The 24,895-nt window shown below is 45.9% G+C and overlaps 1 protein-coding gene and 1 long non-coding RNA gene across 5 annotated transcripts in view; both read right to left on the reverse strand.

Annotated features, from left to right (window-relative positions):
- Nucleotides 1-4,981: 4,981 nt before the first annotated feature.
- Ttc27 (tetratricopeptide repeat domain 27) overlaps nt 4,982-24,895 on the reverse strand; it is a 133,704-nt gene continuing 113,790 nt past the window's right edge. For 3 of the 4 annotated variants that reach the window (XM_037198042.1, XM_028873472.2, XM_028873480.2), the window contains 4 exons: nt 12,780-12,977; nt 10,909-11,020; nt 6,791-6,891; nt 4,982-5,287 (listed from right to left, as the gene is read on the reverse strand). In XM_037198042.1, the coding sequence (XP_037053937.1) occupies nt 5,165-5,287; nt 6,791-6,891; nt 10,909-11,020; nt 12,780-12,977 (534 nt within the window). In that variant the 3' untranslated portion in view covers nt 4,982-5,164. The remainder of the gene's footprint in view (nt 5,288-6,790; nt 6,892-10,908; nt 11,021-12,779; nt 12,978-24,895) is intronic. The other variant, XM_028873476.2, reaches the window with a different exon arrangement.
- LOC119086461 lies at nt 18,763-19,940 on the reverse strand. Its single transcript, XR_005089740.1, has 2 exons — nt 19,660-19,940; nt 18,763-19,181 (listed from the first exon to the last, which is right to left on the reverse strand). It is a non-coding gene; the product is annotated as an uncharacterized LOC119086461 (long non-coding RNA).

Here is a 24,895-nt window from a genome sequence, read left to right on the forward strand (position 1 = left end):
CTAAACAATTGTCTCTGTCAACCTCCCAGCATGGTGTATGGGAGGGGCTCCGAGGCCCCACCCTCTCTGGGGAGCTACCTAGTCAGTGGCTGCTGGGTGACAGGGAGTCATCTTCTCCAGTGGTATGGCCAGCCACTGTTGCCCACGCTCCAGTCAATAACCTCGAACCCATGTACTGCAGGTAACCCTAATTAAACTCAGTGGGTCATTAAAACAAAGACATAGAAGTGGGGAGGGGCTTGTTAGGAAGAAAGGGTCCAGAAAGTGTGGGAGGGGGTAAGAGAGGAGAGAGGAAGGGAAAGAGAGAGGAAGAGGGGGAGCAGAGTGTGTGTGTGTGTGTGTGTGTGTGTGTGTGTGTGTGTGTGTGTGTGTGTGTGTCTGGCCAAGCAGCTGTAGAATTACTAAGACTGCTTTATCAGCCCTGGCACCAGACTTCATGGTGGAGGCCGATGATTTCAATAAGCGGTGTTGAAGGCACACAGAGAACTGAGACATTCCCCACCATTGTTTCTCAAAATACAGGGTTAGGACCCCTCCCCCCAACTAGGGATTACAGAAACTGGAGCCAGGGCTGCCGATTGCACCCACCTGGGGACTTCACAGCCCCTGAGAACTGACAGATCATCGACAATGCCCCTTTCTCTTGATCACACCGAGAATTACCTAGCTCATTGCTCACGGAGAACTTCACACGAGTCATCTGATGACTCTGTCTGGCCTGCAAGGGTAGAGATCTGCGTTTCATAGCTCAGGAAATCGAGGCTCAGAGAGGTTCAGGGGCTCAGATGTGGTCACAGCTTGGAAGTAATAAACCTGGGGTTTCAGTCTAGTTAACTCCAGGCAGCTAATTACCCACTTCATCTAACGGGTCCTGCTGATGGCAGTGTCCCACAGGCGACGCCTGGCTTTGCCCATCCAAACCCCCTTCTCTCTCTGGCCTGCAGCCTCCCTCCTCCTGACCTCCTCCCCAGTCCTTCTCAGTCTCTCTTCTGACTTCTAGTCATCCATCCCTACCACCTCTCCCTATTCTTCTCTAATTTAGTTCTCTTCTTCCCTTACCTAATTAAAAAAAAAAAAAACAAAAAAAACATGCTCTACTGATCCTTCCCCAGAAACAGGGGAAGCTTGCCAGAGAAGGAAACCTGAAGAAGAACACTCTGGTGCCAGGGCCCAGGGGCGCTAGATGCCACAGAGATCCCAAGTGGGGAAGAGCAAGGTAGCGCCAGTGATTATCATAAAATAGTTTATTTTGCGCTGTTTTTCTATTGCATATCTTCATTTCCAAAGCCCTGTGCATGCATCTTTCTTGACTGGTATTATTACTGCTGTACAATATCGGTCACTAACAGGCTATGGCTAAGGACGCAGGCCCAGGAGATTATGAGTCTCTGAGCTTATGGCAAGAAGAGCCCTCAGAAAGCACATGTCGGGGTGTAAGCAGCATTGTGTAACAATCCTACATGTCTAGAGACACTGATACCCATTTGAGCCCCCAGTCTGGAAAAAGTTAGCAATGCGTGGGTTAGCTCCTTCACGTTGCCGTGACTTACCTTCCCCACCCCCTTTCTGGCAATAACATCACAAAAGATTAAAAAATGGCTGAGAGTTACCGTTCAGAAGACCATTTAATAATATCAGTTTTCCGCCTTGTAGCCCTTGGCAGGATTCCCTTTTCATAGATCACAATGTGGGCATGGGGCCAGGAGATGGTGAGGGTGACTCACAGGTCACCGCAGTTTATAAGTCAGAATAATAAAAAGGAAGGCAGGTCTGACGTCACTGGCAAGGGAAAATTTTTTGGTGTTGTGTTAAGCGAACTAATTACGGCTAGCTCTGAACGACCTGGGAGGAGACACTGCGTGTTCGAAAAGCCAAGCCTGAAGCGGGGGCGAGAAATCGTCCATAGAAAGTCAAATTATGACATTACACAAGGAGTCACAGAGTGGATGGACTTGTTGTTTATCCTACGGGCAAAGGAAAAACTCACACAGACTGCGGGAACAGGAAGAGGAGAAAGGGCATCATGACCAAGTAACGAGGACGCACATACAACCCCACACACGGCTTTTAAATGACTTTGCTGCGAGCCACACATCTAAACTACTGCACACTGAAAACGCAAAGGAAACATGTCGAGATAAGCTCAGCTTCTAAGTTCACTTGGTGAAGAGCATACACACACAGCCACGATTATTATTAGGCCTTGGCTGTGAAAGACTGAGGCTACCTTCAGCCCACAGGGATTACGCTTTTATTAGTATAGCCTTGGGATTAGTGGAAATGTCTGTCTAATGAATGCAGCTACTATATTTGAGCACATGCCCGAATAAGCTACGTGTTGATTGAAATCTATCTATTTATAAGCCCTTCTGCTCGTTGTGAGAAATCCGGCGGTATTTCCACAGCACTGGCACCCTCCATCGGAATAAAGGCTCTGCCATTTCACTCCAGGGCCTGCTGAATGAACAGGCAGGAAGGAAGGGTGTGGCATCCACTCAGCAGATTTGACTCCTCACTCTTGGCCGGCAAAGCGGAGCTGCCTTATCTAAACAGCAATTTAGACTGACATGGATGTTATAAAAACAAAATGGAAAAGAAAACCAAACCCCTTCCCCCGGGCAGCTTTAAACTAGACTAGAACTAGTGGTATAAACTGGGTGAGTGATCCTGAATCGCCCCAGCTAGCTGGACCTGTGGCCCATCACAGTCCTTGAACGAGGTCCGGAAGACAGGTGGGATCATTCCTTTCACATTTCTGTGAATGAAATATTAACAGCACATCCGACATAAACAAAGGCAGCATGGCAAGAGTGGCCTGGATACACAATGAAGTCAGTCATTTTCCTCAGCATTTGGGGACCTCGCGACCATGACGGGGCTTCACCTGACATGGGACCAAGGGCTCCAACCTTAAATGGGCCACAACAGTCTATAGGGCTCTGTAGTCTGAGCCTTCCACACGCCTCCTCGACCACAGTTCTGCCTCCCAGACTCAGCAGCAGCTCCCTAAGCATCCTATGGTTTGGCTTTGGGTACCGAAAAGGATCCTTATTCACTGGAGTTCTTTTTCACCCCTCTGTACTTAAGGACTCAGTCATGATGCTATTTGGGACAAGGCCAGCAAGGAATTTATTAATTAGCAATCCTAACAAACCACATGCTGTTATCAAGTGAGACCTCACAGAATTTCTCTTGGAGAACTTTGAGTGAAGAAAGGCAAACTGTCCCACTGTTCCAGAGAGAAGACGTATCAACAGATCTGGTACGAGCAGCAGGGGAAACTCTGGAATCTGTCTGTTTCTCTTTCCAGAGCTTGTGACCCGGGGAATCCTGCAGATATCACCAACTGACCTGACAGGGCTCTGAGAGTGAGAGGTGACAGCTGGGGTGTAATAAGCATCCAGTGTCTAATGGCTGTTGCTGTCAGCCCCACTTTGGGATCCTATCTTTCCTATTCTTGCAGTTGACAAAGCAAAAGAACGATTCTGAAAAAAGGCGTTAATACTAAAAAACCAAAGTGGAAGCTACAAAAACTAAGACACATGGGGAGACACTAGTTAGCCAAAAGAGATGAACACAAAACCCTGAGACTCCCCGGCAACGGGTACAGAGGCGCTGAGGGCAGTCCTCACGGCAGAAGCTGAAGCTGGGGAGAGCACACCGCCATGCCACACTGTTCCTGTTTCTACCTTTGGTCTACACCCCCTCAAGGAAGCTCTCCTTTGAGAAAACACCCCTTGACAAAAGAGACTGTGACTCAGTATAGCTGTGGAGAAGACTGCTCCCGCCATGAGTTCACGTCTACCTTGAACTCAACGGACAATACATTGAGAGCTTCAGTCTTCCACTTGATTTCAAAACCCTTGTCCTTTGGGGCATTTCTTTCTCTTTTACCCACTGGGGTTCCCAACAAAAATTTAAAACCTTGCTCCACCCAACCATTGCCACCCATTATCAACCGTCCACCTGTCTATCTGCCCCACTGTTCATCCATCCACTCACTCCTCAATGGCTTCCCTAAAAGATTTAACTAGACCCTAAATCATAACTCCTGTAACCACCTTGTTTTAGTGGAATTTTTTAGCAGTAGTGTCTTTTACAGGAGAAACTCTGGGACAGACTATTTTTTCCCCCTGTGAAGGCTGGTATGATAATAGAAAAGAGAAGCAGATGGTTAAGGGACCACAGTGTTTAAAACTGGTAAGCAGCCATAAGCAAAATCCATTTATGAAAGAATTTTAAGTGTTCAGACTACTTTATGTTGATGGATCATAAAATGTTAAATTCCAAAGATCGCTGAAATCAGAAAGACACTGGGAGTAGAAATTATTTATATCTCATAAATGAGAACATGGAATACAAGGGACCACATAGAACCCAAAACTGAGCAACTCAAGCCAGGAACCTAAGAATCCTTCACTTTGACTTTCGTTCTGTGATTATAAACTGGCCGCCACCTCCAGTAACTGTTTGCACCGACATCCTAAAAAGCACCTCACTCTGGCGTTTCTGTTGTGTGGCACCACTTGTGGCTGTCTTCACCACAATAAGCTGATTGAACAACATCTCTGGGGCTGGCAGTGTATGCCCCAAGAGCTAACAGGCTGGTTCCTAGTGGCTAATGGTGGAGTCCTAATTTGGGTCTATCATTTCTTTTCTTGCACTCTCTTGATCTGGAAATTAAACCACACTCACACTTCCAACTTAGACAAGCCCATGCCTGTGACACAGACATAAAATCTCAACAAGTGTACATGATCCCACTGCCAAGTTCACTCTTTTATCATTTTTGGACAGTAATGTAGCCAAGCTAATGATTCCAAAGCTTGTAGTATCTGTGCCCTCCCCCCATTTACACTAAGCTCTTCCAAAGAATGATGCACTCATGCTAGGCTGAGCGAGGAGGATCCCTGTGCTGCCCCCTTGTGCTGGAGCGCCTCAAAAACGCCAACACTGAACTTACCAATAACCAGACAAAGCGTACAACCAACATTTCTGTTTAATGAACTTCAGAACTGCTAACATCTGAGAACATCACAAAATAAGCCTGTCTGCCAGCAAACAAATTTATTTTAAAAATTCGTATCTTGTGTTTCAGATACACAGGCAATGGAGGAAATGGAGAAGTCAAAGGTGCCTTTGCGGCAAACTGCTTCTAGCACAGTCAGTACCGGTTTCGAAGCTGGTTGCTGAGGTCTTGCAGCTCGGCCTGCAGGGCATCCATAGCTGCTATTTCATTGGCTAGCTCTCCAGAGACTTCTCCGCTTGCCACATCTGTAAAGTTCTGCTGCAATGTAAAAACAGAATGACTATCAAAAGATGAAAATGTCTTCCAAGCAATCCAGATACAATGTCGAGTCAACACAGCAAACTAGAATGCCAGCGCTGTTGGCATGATGCTACTGTAACAATGCAGCAGCAACACAGTGTTTGTTAGACCCCAGAAAGGTACGGGCCTAATAGTTAGCAAATCTAAACAGTGAGCCTGAACTTGCAGATGCAAGGGATCTCAACTACAGCTCAGTGCAGAGCACTTGCCTAGAGTGCCCAAGGCCTTGGGTTCAAGCCTTGCTTTGTTCTTGAAGCAACTGCCTTAAATGTTGATTGCTTTTGTCAATGTTATACAATAAATAAAATAAATTAAAAAAATTCTGCTGGGCGGTGGTGGCGCATGCCTTTAATCCCAGCACTCGGGAGGCAGAGCCAGGCGGATCTCTGTGAGTTCGAGGCCAGCCTGGACTACCAAGTGAGTTCCAGGAAAAGGCGCAAAGCTACACAGAGAAACCCTGTCTCGAAAAACAAAAAACAAAAAAACAAAAAACAAAAAAAATTCTATTTATTGTGCATGTCTGGTGAGTCAGGAAAGGCAACCAAGAAAATCAGCTTCAGACATGGGCAGGAAGGAGAGGTAGGTTCACATACATGTGCATATAACAGGCCTGTGTCTCGATGTGACATATAACTTATTTGGCTTGCTATAAATTTTTTTCATCCAAATTGAGTAGATTTGTACTGTTGAACAGCACTTCCTAACAGACTGACATAAATATTGCTACGGTGTGCTGAGTAGAAAATACATCTTTTAGGCAAAGAACCTGAACAGACACAGCATATTTCCAATAGGAATCACAGCACTTATAAATCACAACGAACCTGCATTCCTTCTCAATGAGGCAAAGAGGAGCAGAGAGAAACTGAGGCTTAGAAAGAATGAGCAATCTGCTGAGCATCAAATCTGACTCATCTCCACCCACAGCCCTCATGACAACCTTGGCAGCAACAATGACGAGGAGCTGAGGACAGAGGAGTCACTCTGTCCTGAGGACGTGGCCTGAACGACCTGCGAGGGAGTCTGTTTAAATCTCCTACAAATGCACAGTTTCTGTGTGTGCACTTGCACTGATAAGACAGTTCTTTGTTTAATTGGAGGTGTGGGGTCGGGGGTCGGGGGCTCTCCAGCTTGTTTCTGAAGTCTCTAGCCAGGCAACAGAAGACAGACCCATGCAAACCAAGACTGCCTCAAGCTTTAACGGTTAGCTCTCTCCTCATTTTCACTTTGTGAAGAGCAATTCAGTTACCAAACCCAGTTCAAAACTACAGATACAAAACCAGAGACACCCGCCCCCATCACGATCAAAAGGTGTTTCCAAGGAGATGTGCAGAGGCAATTCTTTCCGTTTTCGAATGACCCACTGGGGCCTAACGAGAACAACTCTTTTTTACACAGGAGTGGCCTGAGGCCGATGACCTTCCACCCAACAGCTCTGATGAACTTCCGGGTCATTCTCACCTTTGCTTTGGACAACAAACCACGGATGTTGAGCCGAACTGAGGAGAGTGCTTGCACAGCTTCCTGGGGACTGGACTTGCTCTCACTGCATTTTATAGCCACTGTAAGAAAAACACAGGGAATGTGCTGTAGACCTGACCGTCTGCGGGTTCGAAAGCAGCCACTTACTAAGAACTTGCAATAGTCAACGTCAGAAGTTTCACTCCCCTAAATCCTCCTCTCACTTTCTCTCCTTGGTGGCACTGGGAAGCCAAACCCAGGCCTGTGCATGCTGGGTAGGCACTCCTTACCACTGAGTTACACCCCAGCTAGCCTTCATCCTTCTATATAGGAGAACATTGCTAAGGAGAATTCTGAAGAAAATGTGTGCATTCAGGTGAGTTACATTACGCTGGGATCCCACACACATATGTACATACACACATATGCATGCATTCATACGCGTGTACTAGTGAATTAGGCACACAAATAAAGCCTTACTGAAAGCAAGGCATACTCAGAGGACCAAAACAAATGCAGCACATCTCAGTGTGGCTGTCCATGGTTCCCAGTCACTATGGAGGACTCACGTTCGAAGAGCTCACTGGCCCAGCAAAGTCACATGCCAGATGTGGCAAGCTTGCTACGTTTTTATACACCAATATTATGCATGGCATTCTGGGAGAACTGGCACCAACAATCTACATGTCTTCATTTAGGGACTGTGACCAAGGCCAGGCTCCTGAACCACATCTGCCATCAACTCAGCGGGAAATCTCCTGACCCTAGAAACTCTGCCTCCAAGCATTCTGGGGAGCCTGTTTCTCTAAGACTTGGAATTCTGAAGGGAGCATACTCCTCCCTGGAGGAAGGCTGGTTGTGAATGCCTTGTAAGAACAAGGTTCCACACCAACAGGTGTCTGGGTTCTTTCTGTTGTTTCTGCTTTTCTTTTCTAAAATTATTCACGAGCTGAGCTGAGGAGAGATGGCTCAGCGGTAAGAGCACTTGCTGCTCTTCAGAGGACCTGGGTTTCATTACCAGCACCCAGACGGTGGTTTGCAACCATCTAGAGTCCAGTTCCAGGAGATGTGATGCCCTCTTCTAGACTCTGCGGGCACTGTACTCACGCAGGGCACTGACATATATGCAGAGAAACATTCATACACATAAAACTACACATTTTAAAAATTATATTCACTAAATTGAAAAGCAGATCCTATTTTAAAACCACAATGTCACAGACCACAGCGCAAACTATAAGCAATCAGGAGAAACAGCCTATGGCCTGACAAAATAGCTTTGACATGAATTAGTAAGATCTGTGGCCAGCAAGAACTGGGTTTGATGTTTCTATTTCAGAATGATGATTAGACTTCACGATTCTCATGTTGGATGCATACTGATTAGCGATGAGAAGCCATTTTCATAGAGCCCAATCGATCGGATACTGGACTCTTTCTCTGCAAGGAGGAGTTGTCGAACAACCACAGCAGAGGTATACCATTTGCTTAATGACTAGAAGCTGATACAGAAACACCACTGGTAGTTCTGGTTTTTAAAAGTCCTTCACTTTTTAAGCTATGCATGGTGGTATATGCCTTTAATTCCAACACTTGGGAGGCAGAGGCAGAACCCAAGACCTTTCTGGGTTTGAGGCCAGCCTGGTCTACATAGTGACTGAGTTCCAGGTCAGCCAAAACACAGAGAGAGAGAGGGGGGGGGAGGGGGGGGGGGGGGGGGGGGGGGGGGGGGGGGGGGGGGGGGGGGGGGGGGGGGGGGGGGGGGGGGGGGGGGGAGGGGGGGGGGGGGGGGGGGGGGGAGGGGGGAGAGGGGGGGGGGAGGGGGGGGGGGAGGGGGAGAGGGGAGAGGGGGGAGGGGGAGAGGGGGAGGGGAGGAGAGGGGAGAGGGGAGGGGGGGAGGGGAGAGGGGAGGAGAGGGGAGAGGGAGAGGGAGAGAGAGAGAGAGAGAGAGAGAGAGAGAGGGACCCTGTCTCAAAAATTTTTAAAAAATGTTTTTGGTTTTTTTCCCCTCAATTTGAAGAAAACAAAAAGGACACACATTTTATTAGTTCCCAGCTCAACCTCACTCCCAACAGGCAGTGAGACAGCAGGCGGAAGGAAGGGATGGATGGGGCTGTGGAGACTGGAAATGGCCATCCTCGCGATGATGCAAACAGCACAAGGGCTCCAGGACTGCCGGGTTGTCCTTATCATGCCCAACGAAGCCACAGCAAAGCTTACCCTCGGCAATCCAGCAGGCACCAAGACTTATGAAGTGCCGTATTTCCTTTAAAAGGGTGTGTGTGTGAAGAAACAGTGTTGGTGGAGGAACAGAAACCCAGCTGACTCTTGAGCACAACGTACAATGCAATGAAGGTAAGCGTCACTGGGATAAATGTAAAGCATCCACTCAACCCTGCTTGCCGTGTTGGAATGCAGCACATCACCCGTGCAAGTAGGAGACGGAAACCCCAGAGAACAGTCGCTGTTCTTCCCCGGGAGTCACGCTACGGAAAAGGTGCCAACAACGGGTTAAAGCCCTGCCGAGCTGCCAGCAGCAGGTCTTCTGGAGTACCTCTGGCCTGCACAGTTATGGTGGACAGGTAGGAAGCCAGCACTTGTGATTACATCACAGAGCTCGCTGCTCAAGGAGATGTTCAGAGAGGGCAAGTTAAAATAAGATAGTCTTCAGAGTAAACCCTCCCCCCTGCTAAGTATACACATATACACATCAGTGGAGACTCCCCAGACATAATACCACATCTGCAAAGGCCAAAGGCAAAGGACCAAACCCCCTCTGGTTTCCTCTACCACGAGGCCAGCACAGGCCATAGAGCTGCAGCCACCCCAAAAATGCGTATCCTGAATCACCTCCAACTTTCTACCTTCCAGAGAGAGTTCAGCCCCTCGACCTTATCTGCCAGGGGCTAGGTGGTTCGGGAAACTGGACATTTACATTCTTCCAGTCAAAGATCTGAAAGGCCACGAGTAGAATTATTTTTTTTTTTTTTTTTTTTTTTTTTTTTCTTTTCTTGTGCTTTGCCTTTTCTCATTGTACCATGCTCAACTCACAAGATCCCTGCCTGCTCCGATCTGATTAAAGGCCCCACCGCCCTACGAGTAGAATTATTAACTACTAAGCACTCTGAGCCATTTGAACGGTCTATGACTTCTTTATAGGCAGTTAAACTTTATCCCCGTCCCTCGCTTTTCTCTTTTGGAGTTCCTTATGGACCAGCTCCTCTACTTCAGGAGAAACGGGGTGGGGGTGGAGAGACCCACATTTAAACGACGTGTAAGATACCGTTACGTATGGGGAAAGACCTTGCTGAGTCTTCCTAACAGCACAGGGAAGTATTCTCCCATTCTACCTACAACCAACCAAAGGCCCAGAGACACCAAGTCACCGACTCAGCGTCACCCAGCAAGCATGTGGTGATGGTGGTCCTGGATCTTTAGTGTCCCTGGTTCCAAAGCTCTGCCCTCTCACTGTTCCTTGCTGTCACTATCACAGGCAGGAGGCACAGTCCTTGTGACTCCGTTCTCAAGGCCAGGACTTTATTAACTCATGGGAACTATATTCCCAGGGCATAGCACACCCACACTCAAATATCAATATAACATGCAGCAGTGAATTTAGCTGGTACTTTTTGATAATGCAAGAAAGTCTGAACTATATCTAACAAACAAACATTTTAAGGTTTGTTTGTTAGATATAACAAACAAATTATAGATATTATATTTTGTATTTTTATATATGTATGAAAACTCCAGAGATCTGCACATTTTGATGAGTCTTTTGATGTCAATTAAGGAAATGCTAACGATTTTCCTCAATACGACATAATCAACAAGGACTCTGTGTGGAGTAAAGATTCTTGGGAGTAAAATATTTCACACTCTCGGGGTTCTAACTGTCAATTGCTGAAGCAGCATTCGAGCCTCTGAGTTATCTTCATTGTGTGCCTATTTCTCTAGTGCCTGCTACATAGCAGGAGCTCTATAAAGGTTTCTGAATTAACTACAACAATTTCCATATACTGGGGTAATCACAAAGTTCCTGCAGTGGAACCCGATTTCTGACTAGCACTATTTTATCAGTGAGGAATGCATTAAAATACGATATGGATATCAAATACCATGTGCGAGTCCCACGGCTCTTTGAACAACTTCCTTAAACGCTGTAACATCTTTCTCCCAACAGTTGGACTGTGTGTCACACTTGTAGGCCTTTGAGAGACACTGGAATGCCTAGGAAAACAGAACAAACAACATTCAAAACAACAAGTAGAATTCACAGTTCAAATTGCTTCCTGGAAGTCATATGGAACTAATTCCAAACTGAAAAGCCAGCATCTGTATTGTGAGGCATCTCTGTAAATACCATCAAAGAAGGGGTAGGATGCACATGCAATAGCAACCAACAACTGTGAGAAACCAAGGAGGTTATCTGGACAGCCAGCTCTCCAGAACCAGGAAAACACGAAGGCCAGTGTGCAGACTTCCTCCAGCCACCAAGCTAGAGATGCAGTGAGAGAATAAGGCATGAACTTGGGGCAAAGTATGGGCTGGCTAACAGGTATATAATCTTGCAGATGTTTAAATGCTCTTTTGTTTCATCTTAAAAAGTCTTGATGGAGAAGTCACAAGAGTGCTTTTATGTGCTCCAGAGTACAGGAGAAATGGAAGGACATGAATAGGAGTGTGTGCATGCAGGCCTGAGATACGTGTTCCGTGGGCTAACAAGGCCATGGCAGAAGCCAGCTGTGTGGACAGGAGGAGGAGGGAACAGCTAAGAATCCCACAGATTAGCTGGACCGTGGCTAATTCCAAACCCACGCAAGGAGTACATTTGATTTGCTGTGATCTGTTGAAAAGAAACACAAACCGATGATCCCAACCTTGGAAGCTCTGGGCTCCTTTGGGCTTGAAGACAAGAGGCTAACGCATAACTGGGGTGGGATTAGCAACCTGCTGCCTTGCAAGAAGGGCAGGGTGCTCCCTGCAATGTGTCCGCACTTACAATTTCCTGCTCTGTTCCCTTAGTCAGTTTTTTTCCCTTTGGTAGCTTCATCTCAGATCTAAACATTTTTTGTTTTGTCTTTAACCACTGGCCTACAGAAAGGTATGAAAGTGAAGGGCACAGGGCATCTGGCTGCCACAGATCCAGGAGGGACAGCGGGAACCTTCCGCAGGACACACAATGTCTGCCGCAGAAAAACTCATGACTTGGAAAATGATGACTGTTGTAAGTCTTAGCATGCCCACAGTTCAAAGTGCTCAAGACTGAATTTGAAGGCTGGGGAGGTGGCCAGGTCAATAAAGCACTCGCCTTGGAGCTCAAGTACAGTGGGCAGCCCTTCCAGCTCTGACCCGGACGACGCTCCGGCCACTCCTACAAGGCGGGGCGAGAGAGCACGCTGAAGACCACGGTGCCAGATGCGCGGGCTCTCTTGGTTCCTGGACCCTGGACGCTGGAGGGAGACCGAGCAGAGTTCTCCAGAGAACACCACCGGACTGCGCCACGCCTTTCCCAGACCCTGTACCCTATCCCTTCACTTGTAAGTTACCTCACAAAATATACCTCCCTTTAACTATGTGGAGTGGCCTTAATAATTTTACCAGTACACAAGGACCTGAGTTCAATCCCCAGAACCCCTCATTTAAAAGAAAAGAAAAAGACATAGCAGCACATGCTTGTAATTCCAGCTCTGGGGAGGCAGAGACAGGGGGACCCTTGGGATTCCCTGGGGCTCTCTTGGTAAATTCCAAGCCAGCAGGAGACTCTGTGGCCAAAAAAGGTGGATGGTACCTGAGAAACAGCACCTGAGGTTGTTCTCTGTCATGTGCACACACACACTCTCTCTCTCTCTCTCTCTCTCTCTCTCTGAATTTAAGCATATTAGTTTTGTTTCATATTATTGATCTCATCCTTCACTCAAAGAAACCAACCAAACAAAAAGCAGACCTCTTAGCCACCCGTGGCGGCCCAGACAGGCCCAGCACTGACCTTCTCGTTCTCCTCAGGCTTCTCGCTCTGCCCGTCTCCATGCACTTGGGCATACAGCCTCCAGATCTCTCCATCGTTGGTCACTCTGGAGGTCACTCTGCCAAACAACTCCCGCAGCTTGCCTTTGAGGCTGGAGGCAGCGTCTCCACTTCGATCGGTCAGACCACTGACCACTGCCCTGACCAGAATCCTAAGGACCTTCAAGAATGCACAGACAAACAGTGAGCTAGCAGCCATCCAAGAGTAACAAAAGCCCAGGGCTCCGCTCTGCCATCAGACACCGAACACTGGGGCCTTAGCTGAATATCACCGTCACATGTTTTAAAGTGAAGTAAAAGTCAAGCTGCCCATTCTCTAGATGTTCCCTGCCAGGCTCCTGGGAGGGCTCTTTTGCTGTGCCTTGTGTCTGGAGCTCATCTCTTCTCACTTGGAGGACTCTGAAGAGGTGACCCACACTTTCAACATATGCTTCCAACACATGGAGCATCAGCTAGGACTCTCTCTGGAAACCCAGGATTTTGCCTAAATACTTACTGGGCAGTTCCACAAACATCTCACACCCACCTGCACAGCCTTCAAAGTGAAACAGGTCCCACATTCTTCCCTCTCCTACAGTCTCAAGGTGAACTGTTTGCAGAATCAGCAATGTGAGCATCAGCCTACATTCTCTTCTCTCGATTTTCTGCCACACATAGCAGATTTGACTCCATGTTCTCTATGAATCCTATGTCCATTGTCCTCTACTTAGTGAAGGACTCGTGAACTTTCACCTTCACTGTGGTGACATCAATCTACTGCTGCTTAAAAGAGGTTCCTAAATGCCAAATGATAAGCTGCCAATGCACTGACATGCAACCCTCAAAAAGCATCTCTTCAGCTGGGTGGAGGTGGCACATGCCTTTAATCTCAGCACTCGGGAGGCAGAGCCAGGTGGATCTCTGTGAGTTCAAGGCCAGCCTAGTCTACAGAGCAAGCTCTAGAACAGGCTCCAAAGTTATAGAGAGAAAACCTGTCTCAAACTCCCCCAAAAGAGCATCTCTTCTCCCTCCCACTACTCCAAGTCAGCCTGCCATTTAGCCACTTTCTAGAATACCATGTTCTCAGATTGTACCTCAGAGGTTTAAACACTGGTTGGTGGATTTAACAGGTTACAACATAACACAAAACCTTTGCCATATTTACATTAAGCTGCTTATCTTAAAGCAGCTTCCCTGGAGATGCCAAACAGCATCCTTAATCTTCCACTCCTTGAATGGGGGCACACAGAACCATCTAAAGAACCAGCTTGAGAATGCTCTAGAACCCTTCTACTCGGTGTGGCCCATGAGCTGGGAACTTGTTGGAAATACAAAATCCTACATGCAAGTGCTCCAGCACCCTGGGTAATGAGAGTCTGCATTCCTAGCAGGCAAAACATCACTGTCCAGCCCCAGTCAGGAACAACTGGATCTAAAGCAGCGGAGGGGTCATGTGCATGGGCATTCGGGAAGCCTGGGAAGGGGCCAGGCAGCAGGAATAAGGACAGGCTCTCTACTTACATCACACTGCTGCAGAATATGATTTCAAGGTTGTTACTTTTGTTTATGCTGCATTTAACTCTGTGAAGCTTTGTTACCATGCCTGTCTAGAACACCTGATGGTCTAATAAAGAAATGAATGGCCAATGGCAAGGCAGGAGAAAAGGTGGGGCTAGAAGGCAGAATATATAGAAGGAGAAATCTGGGAGAAGAGAAGAAGGAGCCAGAGGAGGAGGAGGAGGACTCCACGGGCCAGCCACCCAGCTACACAGCAAGCCACAGAGTAAGATTTACAGAAGACAGAGAACAGGAAAAGCCCAGAGGCAAAAGGTAGATAGGATCAGTTACGTTAAGGAAAGCTGGCTAGAAACAAGCCAAGCTAAGACCTAGCATTTGTAATTAAGAGTCAGCCTCTGTGTGAATTACTTGGGAATTGGTGGCTAGCCCCCAGAAGAATAAAGAAGAAAAACAAACCAACAACATCACAGACTTCCAATGAGTCACTGCACTCTGAAAACTGCAGAGTGAACCTACAGCCGCTGTAGACACCACAGACTTTCTCCCAAATCTGTCAGGGCAGAAATAAACCCTCAGCATGTGTTGGCTTTCTCACCTCCAGCCAGCCCTCCCACCCCTGCTCACTTCCTAACTTCTTCAGGCTTCAAAATAAACCCATGGAAAAACAGAACCCATCACATCAGCCCCCCATACCCCCTCCATCTCTGCACTTGTTGCGTACACCAAGCTTCTGGCTCGACTTCAGGAAATTCTCCCAATAACTTGGAAGCAAGTGGCTTGCTGCTGCCACCTTACAAACTAAAAACCAAAAACAAGGCTTGCACAAGTAATTGTCAAGGTCACCCAGCAAGTGACTTATCAAGTTGATTGGGGGGTGGGGGAGTACATATCCATGTATATGTATGTGAAGGTCAGAGGTCAAACTCGGGAATTTTCTTCTAATTGCACTCTATCTTTTTTACTTATTTATGGTTGTTTATGGATATATTCATTTTACTCTGTATTACCATCACTGGATGAAAATCTCTGAAAAGTGTTCTACAAAAGGTAATTTTTTAAAGGTATCATTGAAATTAAACCTCACCATTTCTTTAAACATTTCCAAATGTTTGTGAACTGAATATACTTCCTTTCCAAGACATTAACATTATTCTTAATGTACATTGACCTCATTTTTCCCCAACGTGAAAGTTTTATTGCTCATTATAAACTAACACATGTTGCTAGCTCCTCCGAGTGCCAGCCTGTGACACCACTTGAAAAAGCATCCAGGTGCCGGGCTGAGAAGGTGACTAACGGAAAGATGAACAGAAGTGGCCGGGAGGAAGGGGAGAGGTGGGAAGGGTCAGAGACGGCTGCCCAGGGAGGGCACCGTGCCCTTTCTTCCTTCACCTACTGCTGTGGGCCACGTGCCATCAGCACGGCCCAACCGCAACACAGAGCAGGGCGAGCCAGGGACCGTGTGAGCACCTCAGGGCAGGGGTCTTCGCTGTAGGGGAGCAGGCAGGCAGGAAGCAAAGGCTCAGGCAGCCTGGCTCCTCTTCCCTTGCCGATCTTCCACATTCTAGGGAAAACTGACTGTTCAGATGATTGACACGAGAAAGTGTACGCCTGGCAGTCAGGAGCTTCCTGAGGAACCACAGTCAACTAGTGGCAGGAGGGGAGGGTGATGGAGTGAGCACCCCCATGGCCCAGTTCCAGCAAGAGCTCCATTTTAGTGTTAGCCTCTCCCACCAGTACACAGCAGTCAGACGCCAGCATTTCGAGGGAAGCACAGTTAACAGGAACAAAGCAGGACACCTGGAAAGAGCACGCAGCACGAGATGACCTGACCCAATGACCAAGAGTTAACGGGTCAGGCTCACAAATATCTACCTCACGGGGGTAGGAGAGAAATGGAAGGAAGGAATGAGACGCCCTAGGGAGCCTCTCTACATGGAAGAAGATTAGTGAGGGGGCCACACTTGGGGACACTCTCCCAGAGAAGGGAAGGGGAGGGTGTGTGTGAAAGAGGCTAGGAAACCAAGAGCTGGCCATAAGGGACAGAGAGGGGTTGGCTGCAGAGTGGAGCTAAGGGTTTTGGTTTGTTTCTACGGCTATAATTACTTACACATACTTGGAAAACAATGCTAACTTTCATTGCTAACTAGAACAAGAGTAAATGTGCCCTGTGATATTTTCCTGTTTGTACCGTGGTACATTAAAGGGACCAATCTACTCCCTGGCAACTGTAAGGGGAGGTCCATCAGCTTTTTTCTCTGAGACTAGTCTAACAGTCTACACTGAAGAGTTCTTCAGTCTGGACACTCTTCATGGGTCTTGACACCCTTCTGGACCTAATGAGAGTTTGGGACATTCCCCCAATTATGTATGTACCCATACACAATTTTTATCTGGTATTTAATTTCATAATCTCCTAGAGCCTTCTTTAGAAATTCTGATTTGTTCTCTAGGGCTCGGTGTTCCCGTGCTGTCTCTTAATATTACATACGAGCAAACGCACGCCTCTTGTTTGACTTTGAAATATGAGTGTGTGTGTGTGCGTGTGTGTGTGCGTGTGCGTGTGTGTGTGTGTGTGTGTGTGTGTTGTGGTGTGTACATGCGTATGCCACAGCATAAACGAGGAGTCATTTCTCTTCTTCCACACTGTGGGTCCAAGAGATTGAACTCAGGTCGGTCCTCAGCGTTGCTGGCAGGCACCTTCACCCACTGAACCATCTTGCTGGCCCCACTTGTCTCTCTTTGAGGTTTACTATCTTCCTGTGAACACCTATTTTCCCCCCAGGGCCGGCGACTGCACTCAGGACCTCACACATGCATAAACACCCATCTTCTACTGACCCAGCCCCTGCTATATTCTTGGTATATCCCTGTTGTTCCTGGGCACCCGAACCCGACAGTGTCCAAAAGAAAGCCGCTGCCATGACTAGTTGGGGGTCTCTGGCTTCCCCTCAAGGTGCCTCTGCTCACGTCCCCTCTGCTACTTCCCCCAGCCTCCAGTGAGGTGTTGGATCTGTTCTGGAGACTTCTGAGAGCCACACCACAGTCTTACAGCCAGGCTTACAGCTGTTTTCCCCATGAAAGGGAGTATAACATTGTGGTAAAATAAAGTTTCTCCCAAATTCATGTCCACCCTGGGCTCCAGAATGTGAGTGTTTGGGGGAATTAGGAAGGCCCAGGACCACTAGAAACTAGAAGGACCTCCCCCCAAGAATCCCCAGGAACATGACAAGTTCACACTCTGATTCTGGACTTCTGGATTCCAGAGCTGAACTACAACGACAAGAAGAAACTTCCACAGAAGACACCAAGTTTGTTGAAATTTGTTACAGCAGCTCTAAGAAGAACCAAGACAATGTGTAAAACATTCAAATAAGCTCTTCCCAGGCACTCACCTGGCCAGGCTTGGCTTCAGTGCAGGAAGTCACAAAACAATGTCACCCTCATAGCCTGTGCCCCCATGGCTGGTGACCCCACACTTCACTCACTGATCAGAAGTACTTCCCCATGTGCAGAAGTTTTAAATGATAAATCTCTTCATCTTCTGTGATTTCATGATTATATGTCTTCCCCCAACTCCCAAGCTCATAAAAATATCTACCAAATTTTCCTGTAATGCTTTTACGGTTTTACCTATTTGACGATGGTGACAACTATTTTTAAATGCACTTGCATGCACCAGGCACCAGGCCACACCCATTATGTGTACTAACACATTTGATCCTCACAACTGTCCCTCCTGTGAGGCGGCTGCCGTTTCATCCCTGTCTCATGAACTGAGGCATGAAGTGGTTAACTAACCTGCCCAAGGCCACATGGTTAGTGAGTCAGAGAGAGGCGGGACAAACTCAGGCTGCCTACTTCCCACGTCTACACTCACCTACAGTATCATTCTGCTTAGAATTCCAATTTAAATGTTTTGTCCATCTGAACTTATTTTGATTTATGGGTGAATGCAGAACTTCAGTTTTTGGACTTAATGTCTGGCTAACAACTTGGTACACACTGAATATTCTGTTCTGACAACAAGGATTTTAAAATGTGTCACTATCATGAACTACATTCTCATCCTTACTTGAATGTGCTCGTGAATTCTACACTCAGTTCCCCTTCATTCCTATAGCAGATGGTAACTCTTTGTATCATAAAGCTATTATTAGCTTGTCGCCTTTCTTATTTGTTATAAGTATTTGTCACATGTTTCTTTAATGTGGTCATAAAAATTCCTTCCAGTTTTTCTTTAATGCCTCAGGGTTCAAGAACTTTCTAAGCATTCTCTCCCATTCCTTGTTTTTCTGGGAGACAAAATACTTGGCGTATATTTAGTCCATTTGGGGTTCATTTGGTGCATCATTAGACAATCTAAATAAACATTGGAAGCCTGATGCTTAAGAGACTTTAAAAATGACGATGATGTAGCTTATTGTGATAAACACGGGACAGAGAAATAGAATAAAATCATCCAAATGAATCGAAATCACATTCTAGCTTTTGAAAGACGGAGCTGAAAGTGAAGAAGGGCTCCTGCCCTCCCATGGCCAAAGCCCAAGCAAAGGCTCTGAAAACAGAGAAGGCAGTGAGTGCTGAACGGCGTCCACAACCAAGCACGAAAGAAGATCCCTTAGTCGCCCACCCCCCAGCCCAAGACCCCGAGGCTCTTGAAGTGGCTCGAAAACCTTCTCAAGAGCATTTCCAGGAGCAACAAGGCTGACCAGTGTGCTGTTATCACGTGTCCCCTGACCACTGAGTCAGCCCTGAAGAGACAGGCGACAAGTCAGGTGTGCTCGATGGGACGGCAAGGCCAACAGGCACCAGAGCAAACAGGCTGTGAAGAAATTCTATGACACTGATGACGTCAACGTCAGTCCTGATGGAGAGAGGAAGGTGTGTGTGAGGCTGGCTCCTGATTCTGATGCTCTGATGTTAAACAAAACCAGAATCATTTCGACTGAGTCCATCTGCTAATTCTAAGTATAGTTCTCATCACACAAGTCTTTTTTGGCTAAATATTTACTAGATATTTTCCTCCTTCTGAATATACTCTAAATGGAATTGATTGCACAATTTCTTTCTTAGACTGGTGTCTCAGTTAGGGCTTCTCTTGCTGTAAGAAAACACCACAACCAAAAGCAACTTGGGGAGAGAAGGTTTGTGTTAGCTTGCATGTCCCGATCAGTCCATCACAAAAAGAAGTCAAGGCAAGAACTTAAGGCAGGAACCTGGAGGAAAAACCTGACCAGAGACCACAGAGGAGTGCTGCTTATTGGCTTGCTCCCCAAGGATTGCTCTGCCAGTTTCCTTACTACATCCAGGACCAACAGCCCAGGAGTGGCACTCAGGCTTACCTACAGGCCAATCTTTGTGGGTATTTTCTCAATTGTGTTTCCTCTTCCAAATGACTCCAGCTCCTATCAAGTTGACAAAAAACTAATCAGGACAACTGGATATTGTTAGTATCTGAGACATAACTGACTTTGTACTAAATGGTTCTGTGTCAACTTTCCACAAACTAGAGTCATCAGAGGAAGGGGTCTTAGCTGAGGAAAAGCTCCTTGAGATCCAACTGTAAGGCATTTTCTCATTTAGTGATCAATGGGGGAGGGTCCAGCCCATGGTGAGTGCTGCCATCCCTGGGCTGCTGGTCCTGGGTTCTATAAGAAAGCAGGTTGAGCAAACCATGGGAAACAAGTCAGTAAACAGCACCCTCCATGGCCTCTGCATCAGCTCCTGCCTCCAGTCTCCTGCCCTGTTTGAGTTCCTGTCCTGACTTCCTTCAGTGATGAACAGCAATGCTGAAGTGAAAGCCTAATAAGCCCTTTTCCTATCAACTTGCTTTTTGGTAATGATGTTTCATTACAGCAATAGAAACCCTAACTAAGACAGATTTGTACTGTTACTTTGCTGAATCAAATTAGTTCTAACAGCTTTTGTGTAATCTTTATAAGATTCTGTACGTAAGATCTTATAATTAGCAAATACATACTTTGGCTTCTTCTCTTTCTATGGGTTTATTTATTTGCTTTTCTTGTCTAATTCTGGCAACAACCCCAACTGGTGTTAAATGGTGGCAGTAAGCATCTCTGGTCAGATTTTCTTCTTCTTTGTGAGTTAGTCCTCATAGGAATCCTTCAATCCCTCTAGGTTATCTTACCTGTTGTCAAACAGGGGTTCACAGTACTCTCTTACTACCCTTTTTACTTCTAAAATTGGTAACAATGTCCCCATTTCCCTTTCTAATTTCAATGATCTTTCTTCCTTAGTTCATCTATCTAAAGCTTTGTCAATGTTGTTATCATTAAAAAAAAAAAGTACTGTCTCTAGTCCATTTCACTTATTTCTTCTAATCTTTATTGTTTCCCTGGTTCTGCTAGCTTTGGGTTTATTTGTTTTTCTTCATCTAATTGTTTCTTAGGTATAAAAATAGCCTATTAAGCCCATTAATCAGGAAGCAGAAGCAGGTGGATTTCTGTGAGCTCAGGGTAGACTAGTCTATATAGTAAGATCCAGGACAGTCAGGACTACGTAGAGAAACCCTGTCTCCAAAAAGCAAGCAAACAAAAGATCAGCTGTTGACTTGAAATCCTCCTGTGTTTTAAAACGAATATATACAGCTAGCCATAAGTGTCCAACTGATCAGTACTTCTATTGATCCAATGTTGTATTTTAATTTTGTCTCTAAATACTTCTTGATTTTTAATCTACTGTCTTAGGTTTCTTTCTACTGCTGTGAAGAGACACCATGACCACAGCAACTCTTATAAAAGAAAGCATTTAATTGGGACTCGCATACAGTTTCAGAGGTTTAGTCCATTATCATCATGGCGGGGAGCATTGTAGCATGCAGGTAGATGTGGTGCTGGAGGACCTGGGAGTTCTGCATCCAGAGCCACAGACAACAGGAAGAGAGAGACACTGGGACTGGCTTGGGCTTTTGAAACCTCAAAGCCCGCCCCCAGTGACACACTTCCTCCAACAAGGTCACACCTCCTAATCCTTTCAAGTAGTGCCACTCCTGGGTGACCAAGCATTCAAATCTATGAGCTTATGGGGGCCATTCTTATTCAAACCACCACATCTACTTATTATTTAAAAGTATATTGTCTACTTTCCACAATTCCGTAAACTTGTTGGTTTTACTATTGGTTTTTCACTTCTATTTCTAATTTCATCCTGGGATGTTCATAGAAGATACTTTATAAAATATTCCTTCCAAATCTACTGAGATTAATTTGAGAGTTAACAGTGGCCCCTTCTAGAAAATGTCCATGCGCACTTGAGGAAAACATGGAAGGGTATAGTCTTCGTTTGGCAGAGTGTTACATGTATCTATATAAAAATCAGTATCATGAAAACTTTTGCTTCTGTAACTCTGCAGCTGCCCCTTTCCATCGTTTACATCAGTAAGTTGTCTTTAGATACTGTGTGCCCCATACATAAACTAAATTCTTTAAATGAGTTAGCTTTCAAACTATACAGAAAACAAACTATGGATTTACAAATTAAAATTAAACAATATGAGCTTTTTAAAGCATGTAGAAAACCAAGTAGGATTACAAACTTGTTACAGTAATGCTGATGCACTATGTCTAGAGTGACCTGTATTTCTTTATCTGGTTATTATCCAGTATTCTTTCATTTTGTCCAAATACTCAACACTCCTGCCAGAACCTCCTACAGGGTAGGCTTTGGGTAACAAATCCCTCGGATTTCTTAAAAATCCATAAGAATGTCATAATTTATCCCTCATTTCTTTGTTTGTGCATTTTTGTTTTTTTAAATAGGTCTTGTTAACTAGCCTGAGTTGCCCTCAAACTCTGATCCTTCTGCCTCAGCCTCCTCAATACTTGGAACACAGGCACATACCACCATTCCCAGCTACCCAGCTTTGCCAGATACAGGATTCCTGGTTGGGTGAGCCCTTCTGTTATAGAATATACAAAAACAAACAAAACATCTATTTCTCGCCTCTCTCTCAGACCAAGCTGGAGAAACGCACCAAGTGCAGATGACTGGGAGGGATCACACTGATCTCCAAAAAGAGCTGAAGTCCTCACAGAATGGAAAGGCAATTATAACACAAATGCTGGAGAATCTTGGCAAAAGAGAAAGCATTTCCATAATGGGAAAGCTCTTCCCTAACACTAACCTTGAGGGTCTCAGCCAAATCTCATCACAATCTTGGCCTGCTGCACAGAGTTTAGCCCTCTGAATCCTGGAGGTCTTCCTAGCAGGAAGGAATGGGACTACCTTGGGTCCTGTTACAAAAACTTCCAGGAGGGCTTCAGGCCAGAAATGAAGCAATTTCCCACCTCTGTTGTTTGGCTACCTTTGTTCTCCACTTGGAGGTCTCCAAGAAAGATGCTGTTTCCTGGACCGATAACCCTAACTCTTGGCTCCCCCAAACCCCAGTTAGGAGGAGAAGATAACCAGCTTAGCGTTATCCTTAGCATCACAAAACAAAAAACTGTAAGGAGTTGTGGCAGTGTAGGGCTAGGGAGATGGCTCAGTCAGCAAGCTGTTTACTGGAAAAGCACAAGGCCCTCAGTTCGAATCCACAACCCCAGTCCATGGACCAGGAGTGCTGGTGTGCACCTGTAACCCTAGCACTGGGGGTGCAGAGACAGGAGGATCCCTGAGGTTTCCTGGCCGCCTATTCCTGCCAAGTACACGGGGTTCCAGTTCACTGAGAGACCCTGTCTCAGAAGACAAGGTGACAAGCCACAGAAGAAGAGAACCAACATGGACCTCTGGCCTCTACAGGCACACAGGCACATGCGTGTATGCAACCAGACACACACACTCATACATGTATACATACACAGACAGTCAGACAGACAGACAGACACACACACACACACACACACACACACACACACACACACACACACACACGGCTCTAGGTTAAAGGGGCCAGATCTCAAACCCTGGTTTCCCTACTTTCTACTGCCTGTCAGCTAGAACATATCAACTTTATTAGCTTACCTTGCTGAGCCTAAGATTCCTGGGCAGTAGACTGGAGATAGCATCTATTTTCCAAAGCTGTAATTATACCAAGTGGATCTGTTTCCTCTCTCTTTTCTCTCAGGTAATATTCAATCATCATTTATTCTAAGACTTTAATTTGGTTGGCAAGCTGCCCTGCTGCCCATCAATAGCACCTTTTCATGATTCTAAAGAAAATATCAAACAGAAATCTACATAAAGAATATCAGTGTACAACTATAGACGATAGTTATGTGATACTTAAGAAAAAGCAACAGTGAACTGTGGTGACAGAAATCTGAAGGTAATTATTTAGCTGGGGAAAGGGTGGTGGCTCCACTGACTAGAAAGGGACATAAGAGGACCCAGCAGTGATGAAAATGGGAGTCATAGTTACATTAGAATATAGAATAGTCAAAATGCATGAAGTTAAAGTAACGTATACGTCAATTAAGAAAGTTTTGTTACAAACAGTTTTCATGAACATTAGCCTGATGAGGAAATACTTCACATAAATCTTCCCACAGACATCAAAGCACACTTAATGTGATCTATCCTTCAATTCCCACTAACTATATACACTGTCTGGCCTCACTGTAATAGTCTGTACCTTGAAGAATCCTTAGTGTCCACTCCAAATGCTGTGTGCTCTATAAAGATAATCGATATTAAGTGGCAAGAATATATTAAGCACTCAATATGTGTTAATCCCCCAAACAAATTAGATTTTAATATATAAAACTTAATTTCCTTTTCCAAATGATTGCCAACTGTTGTGTTTTGAATGAAAATGGCCCCCATAGGCTCAGGGAGTGGCACTATTAGGAGGTGTGGCCTTGGAGTAGGTGTGGCCTTGTTGAAAGAGGTGTATCACTGGGGGCGGGCTTCGACGTTTCAGAAGCCCAAGCCAGTCCCAGTGTCTCTCTCTTCCTGATGTCTATGGATCAGGATGTAGACCTCTCAACTACCTCTCCAGCACCATGTCTGCCTGCATGCTGCCATTCCTGCCATGGTGATAATGGACTAAACCTCTGAACTAACTGTAAGCCAGCCCCAACTGAATGTTTCCCTTTAGCCAGGAGTGGTGGTACACACCTTTAATCCCAGCACTCAGGAGGCAGAGGCAGGTGGATCTCTGTGAGTTAGAGGCCAGCCTGATCTACAGAGTGAGTTCCAGGACAGCAAGGGCTACACAGAGAAACTCCCCAAAAGTTTTCCTTTATAAGAGTTGCTGCGGTTATGGTGTCTCTTCACAAGAATAGAAACCCTAAGACACCAACTTTTTAAAAATATATCTAAATGGGTTGGGGATTTAGTTCAGTGGCAGAGCGCTTGCCTAGAAAGCAGAAGGCTCTGGGTTCGGTCCTCAGGTCTGGGGGAAAAAAAAGTCTAAAAAAAAGAAACCCGGAAGAAATAATAGATCACATAGAATTTTCCAAAGGAGAGAAGCGTGCACACAAGGATTTGTGCACCCACTATTCACTATTCACTATTCACTAGAGTAGAAATCTGGAAACTGAACAAGGACCAATTACAGAAACAAAAATCTGCTTTACTGACTGGTAAGTAAGAGTATGTCCATAAATACAGATGTTATAA

The sequence above is a fragment of the Peromyscus leucopus genome, chromosome 22, assembly GCF_004664715.2.
Source record: "Peromyscus leucopus breed LL Stock chromosome 22, UCI_PerLeu_2.1, whole genome shotgun sequence".
NCBI lineage: Eukaryota > Metazoa > Chordata > Mammalia > Rodentia > Cricetidae > Peromyscus > Peromyscus leucopus.